At 57.5% G+C, this 8870-nt stretch overlaps 2 protein-coding genes across 2 annotated transcripts; one reads left to right on the top strand and one right to left on the bottom strand.

Moving 5' to 3' along the window:
- The first annotated feature begins 711 nt into the window (after positions 1-711).
- On the top strand, positions 712-1799 carry PIN4 (peptidylprolyl cis/trans isomerase, NIMA-interacting 4). The gene is made up of 4 exons (XM_080624934.1): positions 712-842; positions 956-1020; positions 1110-1229; positions 1634-1799. Exons 1-4 carry the CDS (start codon positions 803-805, stop codon positions 1790-1792), a joined length of 384 nt encoding a protein of 127 aa, XP_080481060.1. The 5' UTR covers positions 712-802; the 3' UTR covers positions 1793-1799.
- Positions 1800-4533: 2734 nt separating this feature from the next.
- On the bottom strand, positions 4534-8165 carry ERCC6L (ERCC excision repair 6 like, spindle assembly checkpoint helicase; the record flags this gene model as incomplete). The annotated part of the gene is made up of 1 exon (XM_080624972.1): positions 4534-8165. Exon 1 carries the CDS (start codon positions 8101-8103, stop codon positions 4534-4536), a length of 3570 nt encoding a protein of 1189 aa, XP_080481098.1. The 5' UTR covers positions 8104-8165.
- Positions 8166-8870: the final 705 nt, after the last annotated feature.

Below are 8870 nucleotides of genomic sequence, written 5' to 3' on the forward strand. Positions count from 1 at the left end.
GCTGCCTCTGCGTGCTTCTTGTGCCTGCCGCGGGGCCGCGCGTGAGGGAAGGGGAACCCCGACACCGCCGGGGTGGCTCGATGGGAGGCCGGGGGGGGCGCGGGGCCCGCACAGCCCCATCCGCCGGGGCTTCTCACAGCGTCTGCCGTGTGCCCGAGTGCCCCCAGCGCCTCTGGGTGAGCACAGGGACACTGCGGGGAGGAGGGCGACCCAGGGGTGGCGGCTCGGGTCAGCCCAGGGCAGGAGCTGGGATGGATGTGAGGAGCTGGGGGTGGTGTGGGGAGCTGGGATGGATAGAGGTCCTGGGGGAAGGCAGCACCGCAACGTCAACCAGGTTGGAAAAGACCTTTAAACTCATCCAGTCCAATCCTTACCCCGGCACTGCCAAGGCCACCCCTAACCCATGGCACTGAGGCCTCGTCTCCACGGGGTGTGAACACTTGCAGGGGCGGTGACTGCAGCCCTGCCCTGGGCAGCCTGTTCCAGTGCCTGAGCACCCTTTGGGGAAGGAATTGTTCCTCAGCTCCATCTAAACCTGCCCTGGTACAGCTTGAGGCCGGTTCCTCTTGTCCCATCCCTTGTCCCTTGGGAGCAGAGACCACCCCGCTCCTGGCTGCGTTCAGCCCCGGTGCCGCTCCGCCGCAGGCCACACCGCGGCGCGACCCGCGGCCCCCACAACCCTTCCAGCGCCGCCGGTACCAGCTCTGCCCCGGGGTCCTGCGAGCGCGGGGCAGCCCCGAGGCGGCCGGTGCTGGCGCGCCGCGGGCAGCCCGGGGGCCTCGCACGGCCGTGGGGTGGCACCATGGCGCCCAAGGGAAAGGGAGGTGACAAGGCTGGCAAGGGTGAGCGGTGGGGACCCGCAGGGTGGGATCGGGACGGCACCGGGGGGGGACCGGGGCGGCGGGGGACCGGGGACCGCAGGCACCGAGCTGGTCTCAGGGCGCTGCGTTCACAGGCGGCGACAGCGGCAGCAGCGATGCCAAAGCCCAGGGCCCGAAGGGAGGCGGCAACGCCGTGAAGGTGAGGCCGGGGAGCGGCGGCGTCCCCCGGGGGGCCTTCTCGCTCCCGGCTCGGCTCTCACGGCCCCGCTTGGCCCCCCCGCCCCGCAGGTCCGGCACATCCTGTGTGAGAAGCACGGCAAAGCCATGGAGGCCATGGAGAAGCTCAAGTCTGGGCAGCGCTTCAGCGAGGTGGCCGCGCAGTACAGCGAGGACAAAGCCCGGCAAGGGGTACGGTGAGCCCGGGGGGGGAGGTGGCGGTGGGAGGCGGCGGACTGCGGGGACCGGGTCTGCTCTGCTCGCCGATGGCTGCGTGCCCCGAGAAGATGCTGCTGGGGTTCAGGAGGCTGGTTCAGCAGCTGCGGGCACAGTCAGGAGGAAACGCTGGTGGGGGCAGAGTTAATTCAGGGGTAAATGATTGTTTGCAGCAGGTCTGAAGCACAGGAGCCCCCAGGGCAGCACTCCCCGGGTGAGGAGCTCTTCCCCACCCTGTACTGCCTCACAGTGTGCTGCTGGGCCAGATGCTGCCAGAACAGGTTTTGGGACAGGTTTCCACCACCCCTGTCCCTGCTGCCCAGGCTGCTGCTGCAGCAGTGGCTGCCTCAAAGCTTAACCCTCACGGTTCCTTCTTGTAGGGAGACCTGGGCTGGATGACCAGAGGCTCCATGGTGGGACCATTCCAGGAGGCAGCGTTCGCCCTGCCTGTGAGCAGCATGGACAAGCCGGTGTATACAGACCCCCCCGTCAAAACAAAGTTTGGGTACCACATTATCATGGTGGAAGGTAGAAAATAAAATGTGAATGACCATGAGTGTATTGGCTGCTTGAATCCCGAGAGCTTCCCAGACACCGCAGCCCTGGAGCAAGCCAGTGGTTACCAGCAGCTTGTTTGGAGGCAGCGCCCATCCTGCTGCCGTGGCAGGACACAGGTTAGAGGTGGCAGAGAGCAGGGCTCTGCCTAGAGAGGCAGAGCATACGCTGGAAAAGGTGAAGCAAGAGCATTGTGCTCTGCTTTTCCTGGCTGGCCAGCCTCTTCTTTTTGCCACTGTGGAGACAGTGACACTTGGAGGAGGTGCTCAGGCTTACAGTGGTCACCCTGCAGAGGTGCAGGTCCAGTGCACTGGCCGAGCAGCAGTGGGAATGGGGAATCCTCACAAGTTTAGTTTCCCATACCTAAAGCTACATCTTTGCCTACTCAAAGCTGCAGTGGAAGACACTGCATACCTCATGCTTGTGTGAGAAAAGCCACTAAATGCTTGTTGCTTCCTGCACTCTCCTCCTGCTAAGTGTGCAGTGCATGCCTCAGGCCTCACAGGCTGCACCTCATCCTTCTGGTGAAACTACTGAGGGACAGTGTGATGTGCTTGGTGGTGGGTGACAAGAAGCTCCCCATGACCCGGCCATGTGCACTGCAGCCCAAAACCCCACAATGTGCTGGGCTGCACCCCCAGAGCATGAGCAGGAGGTCAAGGGAGGGAATACTTCCCCTCTGCTGCGCTCTGGGTAGACAACCCCCTGCAGTAATGTTCCAGTTCTGGGGCAACAGCACCAGAGGGACTTGGAGCTATTGGAGTGAGTCCAGAGGAGGCCACAGGGATGCTGCAAGGGCTGGAACAGCTCTGTTCTGGAGCCAGGCTGAAAGAGCTGGGCTGGTTCAGCCTGGAGAAGAGAAGGCTCCTTAAGGGGAGACTTTAGAGCAGCTCCAGTGCCTAAAGGGGCTGCAGGAAACCTGGAGAGGGGTTTTGGACAAGGACCTGTAGGCACAGGACAAGGGGAATGGCTTTAACCTGCCAGAGGGGAGACTGAGATGAGCTCTTAGGCAGAAGCTCTTCCCTGTGAGGGTGCTGAGGCGCTGGCACAGGGTGCCCAGAGAAGCTGTGGCTGCCCCATCCCTGGCAGTGTTCAAGGCCAGGTTGGACACAGGGGCTTGGAGCAAGCTGCTCTAGTGGAAGGTGTCCTTGCTCATGGCAGGGGTCGGAACTGGATGAGCTTTAAGGTCTCTTCAACGCAAACCAGGCTGGGATTCTGTGATTGATGTGAATGAGGCAGCCCTGCAGGTCTCTCGGATCTTGGCAATCTATATCCCAGTGCAGGGAGCCCCTTCCTGAAGTAGAGCTCCAGCAGTGCACTCTGGCTTTGTTTGCCGGTGAGCATCATGCAGTGCCCGAATGCTTGGAGACTGGGAGAAGACACCAAAGACCAAAAGGCCTTTTTCAAGATCATATACAAGGATGAGGCTAGACCAAAACCAGTGCAGGTCTTTCTCCTCCCTCCGTTTCGGGATGTTTTGTTAAGGGACTGGAAAGCTCAGAGAGCCCACAAACAACTGCAGCGCTCTGGTTCATGAGTGTTCTGTTAAGAAAGGCAGCCAGGCCTTTCCCCAGCACCAGAGCAGATGTGGCCTCATTTAAGTGATGCTCTATTAATAAACTGCTTGTTTCCAGGCTACCAGAGCTTTGTTCTACCCCTTAGCAGAAGCGCATTGGCACATCTCCTGTACCAACTGCATGGTGGTTTGTGTCTGCCATCTCTCCTAGCATAAAGGAGTCACATTCAGCAGCCCAGTTTCCTCTCTCAGACCTGAGCAAGGTGTGAAGGTATCCCCTGCTCTTTAGGGCAGCAGGCAGACCTGCTAGGCACAAAATGTGCACGTGGCATGAGGAAGCACTGAAGTTCAGTGCTGTATTGTCCCAAGGGAAGACGGACACAGTGATGAGCTGAGTTTCTCTCAGCATGGCAGCAGAGGGGCAGGGCAGGCAAGCTGAGCACTCTGAAAACCGTTGCAAGGTTCTTCTGATGCTAAGCCCTCATGGTTCCGAGCTATGAACCACATCATTGTGGCCACCGTGCCAGAGAGATGGTTCATCTACCACAGCTGAGGTGTTATGTGGGAAGAGGGTTAGAGGACAAGCAGCTTGAACTTTAACACCAGTTCTCCCCTCTCCTGCTGCCTTTGTGCAGAGCAGGCTTTGCCTGCGCTGCTCAGAGGGAAATGGAGATGGGGGGAAAACAAGTTCGGGCTGGAGCCGCCTCTGAGGCTTCTCCAGCACCACCAGCAGGTGAGAGGTGCTCAGCACCTTACAGCAGTTCAGCTCCAACTGCTGGTCCATTCCCTCCACAGCCCTTGCCTCGACCCCCCTCAACAGCAACCACAGTCTGGCAGGGGTTGGAACAGGAGGGTTTCTACACCCTCAGCACCCTCTGGGGAGAGGCAGAGACAGGATGTGCAGGAGGCTGCAGCCAGGGACGAGAGCTGGAGATAGGGTTAGCCATAAAGAACAGGAGTTTTTATTAAATAACCAGACAGCAGCATGAACCATTTTCATCTCTGTGAAGCGAGGCCCAGGTAAGCCCCTTCCCCAGCATCTGACAAGTGGGGTTTGGGCTTTTCCTCATGCAGGAGAAGGTGCTGAAGTCGTTCAGCCACCACAAAAGAAGTGCATTTGGCAGCATTCAGTCTCAAATCACAGTGTAGTTCAGACAGGCATTTAACAAGACAATGTTAAGGCTGTACTTACCAAAGGTATAGGCTGCTTCATTTCTGGGCTAGCTGTCTGTATAGGTTTAAAGTCATGAGCATAACTTCAGGATCACCACTTTTGATGTCAAGAGCCTGCAGGAAACAGTTCAATGCCTCCTGTAGCTTTCCATCATCCTGAAGTTTCTTCCCACTGTCTACCAAGGTCTTATAACCTCCCGCAGCAGAAGAGCTCTGACCCACCTTTGTTTCAGGGACGCTCTCCTGGGTGCAATACTCTATCTGCTCCCCTGACAGAAGCTCAACATCACCAGTGGATTCCTCCTGAGAGGACTCAGTGTCATCCCCTTCCGACAGCTCAGAGGACATGCTGTCCAGGCAGGAGGACTTCTCAGCTGTACCAAGCGTTTCTCCAGTGGGTTCTTCTTCAGGCTCCACAGATTCCCCACTGCACTCTTCAGCTTCTTCTTCCACGAGGTTGTCCTGCTCCTCATTGCTGTCCTCTTCATCAGTGGTTCCCATGAGTTCTCCAATATCCTCCACCTCATCTACCACCTTGTTGACCAGAGACCGCCTGGAAGCAGTAGACCTGTTGCTGCTGCTGCTCAGCTGGGGAGAAAAGACAGCTTGTGCTATACCTTTGTCACATTTAGGAGTGGATGTGCCAGTTCCCCCCAGGAATGGGTGCAGCAGGCTGTTCAAGGAAGAAGGCCTTTTGTCAGGCTGGTTTTCCTGTGAGAGCATAACAGAATGCTCTTCATCCTCACTGTCTGAAACAAGTCTTTTTAAGCTTTTCTTTCTACCAAAAGCAAAGTCATCACTGCTTTCCTCTGATGCTTCACTCCCTTGCCGGGAGGTATCTGGCACTTCTTCAGCTGCATGACAGGGTTCTCCACAGTTACCATTCTCACTTGGCCAAGGTTTTGCTGGAGATTTTTTGGTGAGAGACTTACAAAAGCTTTCTGCTTCTTGTGGGAAGCCCTCCCCTCCTGCATGTCCCACTGATCTTTCCCTAGTTGAGGCATCTTGCCATCCATCGTCAGACTCTTCCAAGACCAGATTGAAGTCGACTTGATCCTGGAGAGAAGGCACAGACATCTCCAAGCTGGCTTCCAGCACACGAGGCTTCTGGAGCCCAGCATGGATCTCTGGTGTAACATGGGCTAAGTCTGGCGCTGCGGCAACCCAAACAAGCTCAGGAGCATCATCCTTCTCTGTCCCTGAGGCAGAACATGTATCAGGTACCTCACCTGGCATTTCTGCCTCTCTTAACCTCTCGGGATCATTAGAGGAACACTGAGGACACGCAGGCAGGTCCTTCCCTGCCTCAGCCAAGCTGTCTGCATGTACACGGGAACACTGCTCCTGCTCAAGTCTCTGACTGTCCCTATCAAGTCCATGTGATGACAGCACCATGCTTGAGTTAAGGTTTTGTTCAGATTCTTCTGTATTGGATTGTTTCACTGTCTTGCTGGTATTAAGCAGTTCTGTATCCATCCTGGACACATCTTGTGCTGGTTTCTCTTCATCCAAGTCCTCAATAGTCAGATTAGTCATTTTGGAGCTGACATTAAGAGCCTGGACTTCCATGTCCTCTGTAAGATCAATAACTTTGTAATGTTTGTGCTTGTCAGCTACTGGTGGTGAAACTGTGTGATTTATGTTGTTCAGCCTTGGAGACAACCTCTTTGGCTTGGAAACTAACTCTGGAGGCCTTTGCCACATCTGCTCACAATCATTTCTGATGCCCTCCATCCTCTGGTCTCTAAGTTGAGACTCCAACTGAACCAGCTCATGGGCTTTCTGTACCCTCTGCTGAATGTACTGGTGGGCTTCTTCACTCTCAACCTGCTCCTCATGAGCAGTTTCCCTTGTGTATATCAAGTCGTGGTCAGAAATGCCAAACATGTCCAGGGAGTGCAGGTAAGCGATGTGCTCGTCCAGCTGCAAGTCAGTCTGTCTTTGGGTGGCATGCAAGGACTGCAGCTGGATCTGGGTTGCAGATGTTCGAGTATCTTCTAACGTGAAAAGCTCCCTTAGTTCCTGTTTGGAGAAATACCGGAACGGGTTCTTTTTGTCACCAGTGGTCTGTCTTATTAATGAGTCCTTGAATACCTGTCTCCTGTATATCTTCTCCTCCACCGTGCCACATGTTATCAGCCTGTAAATGACCACGTTCTCTTTCTGCCCGATCCTGTAAGCTCTGTCTACAGCCTGTGCATCTGTGGCTGGGTTCCAGCTAGGATCAAAGATCACCACTCTGCTGGCTGCCGTCAAGGTTATGCCAACACCACCAACCTGCGTGGTGAGCAGGAACACGGAGTAATCCCTGTTCCTTTGGAAGGTGGAGATGCGCTTCTCCCTCTCTAGCAGGTGGGTCACAGTGCCATCAATGCGCATGATCCGGAACTGCCGGTGGGACAGGACGTGCTCGATGATATCCAGCATCTTCCTTGACTGCGAGAACACCAGTGTCTGGTGCCCCTCTTCCCGCAGTCTTTCCAGAAGTCCCACAAGGAATAGCATTTTTCCGGACTCCTGAATCAGGGTTTCTTCGGAGAGGTGGTCTATCTTATTGGTGCCTGCAAGCATGCCAGCTTTGCTCTCAGGCTCCTGCTCTTCCAGGCCCAGCTGGACACATGCCCTTGCAGGCAGAAGCCTGGGGTGGTCGCACAGCTTCTTCAGGACAGTCAGCTCAGCCAGAGGCGATCGTGTTGTCATCAGCACTTCTTTTACATGATCCAGAGAGAGAAAGTTCCTGTAGATTTCTTCCTGCACTGCTGCCAGGTACACCCACACCACAAAGTCATTCTTCCTGGTGAGAGATGGCATGACGGGGGCACTATTCTCGCTTGGACCCTCGGGAAGAGGAGCATCTGGCCTGTTGGTGCAGTTGGTTTTGATATCTTCTTTGGTTCTCCTGAGGAAATAGGGCTTTATAATTGTCATCAGGTTCTCAGACATCTTTAGCCCCAGCGCTTTCTCACCCAGAGTTGCGTCCTTCTCCCTCGCCCTGGTAATGGGATTCTCGTACTCCATTTTGAAAGTCTTGGCTGTCCCCAGGAGGGAGCCTTGGCATGCAAAGTCAAACAGGGACCACATTTCCTGCAGGTTGTTCTGCACAGGGGTGCCAGTGAGCAGGAGGCGATGCCTGGCAGGGATCGCGTACACGCACTTGGTCGTCTTGTTAGAGGGGCACTTGATCTTGTGCGCTTCATCCAGAATGACGTAGTCCCAGACAAACTCCTGCTCGTGCCTGCTGGCCAGCTGCTTCCAGTTGTTGATGAGCATCTGGTAGCTCGTGATGATGATGCCGTTCTTGCTCTGGACCCTCTCCAGGTTTCTGGCACGCTCTGTCTTGCTGGTGCCGTGGAACTCCTTGACACGCAGGCCGGGTGTCCAGCGGGCAAACTCTGCCAGCCAGCTGCTCACTAGCGTGGTGGGCATGATGAGCAGCACGTGCCGCGTGAGCTCGGCGTCAAACATGCCCGACAGGAAAGCAATCACCTGGATGGTCTTGCCCAGGCCCATATCATCTGCAAGGATGCCACCGGGCCGGCCCTCCCTGTGCAGGCGGTACAGGAAGGCGACGCCTTCCCGTTGGTGCTGGAAGAGCTTCTCGTGCATCTCCCCATAGATCAGCAGGCCGCTGCCACACACGTTCACGAAGCCTTCATCCTCCTCTGGCTCTTCCTCACCGCGCTGCACCACCTCGGCCAGCACCTCCTCCACACGCTGGATGCGGCCCTGCAGCTTCTCGCTGGGGCGGATGGCGGCTGCCAGCCGAAACAGCCGCAGGGCTTCCACCAGCTGCCCATCGCCCGCTGCCGCCTTCGCGCCGGTCACCAACCTGCCCGTGACAGACACACCGTGAGCATCGGCCCCGGCCCGCTGCCTGCGCCGACCCCGCCCGAGACCGACCCCGCCCCGCCGCTCCCCCGGTACCGCTGTTCCCCCGGCACCACTCTTACTGACCCCACCACTCACCGCCGGTAGCGCTGTTGCGCCCGGTACAACCGCCCACCACCGGTACCGCTGTTGCACCCGGTACCGCCGCCCATCCCCAGTGCCACTGTTCCTGGGCCCGCCGGCCCCAGCCGCTCACCCCCGGTATCGCTCTTCCTCCTCCGCCCCTAGACCCGGGGCCGCCATTGCGCGCGCTCCCCGACTGCCGCCCCGCTCTTCAAACGCCGAACCTTCCCGTGCTGCCCTGCGCGCCCCGCGTGACATGCAAACGAGTGGCCAGCAAAGCCAATCAGCGCCCTTGGGGCGGGGCCTCGGGGAGGAGAGACAGCGCCGGGGGGGGGGCGTGATGCTCCCGGGGCCCTTTTACCGGGACCGGCACTGGCGCCGCGCCCGCCCCGCCCCGGCTCTACCCCGCGGTGCCCCGCGAC

This window comes from Psittacula echo (assembly GCF_963264785.1).
Source record: "Psittacula echo genome assembly, chromosome: 8".
NCBI classification, from domain to species: Eukaryota; Metazoa; Chordata; class Aves; order Psittaciformes; family Psittacidae; genus Psittacula; species Psittacula echo.

Excerpts from the sequence above, each read along its gene's own strand:
- PIN4 (XM_080624934.1), top strand. The coding sequence starts at position 803 with ATGGCGCCCAAGGGAAAGGGAGGTGACAAGGCTGGCAAGG. Across the intron at positions 1,021-1,109 it reads GAGGCGGCAACGCCGTGAAG|GTCCGGCACATCCTGTGTGA; the intron begins GTGAGGCCGGGG and ends CCCGCCCCGCAG. Across the intron at positions 1,230-1,633 it reads AGGACAAAGCCCGGCAAGGG|GGAGACCTGGGCTGGATGAC; the intron begins GTACGGTGAGCC and ends TCCTTCTTGTAG.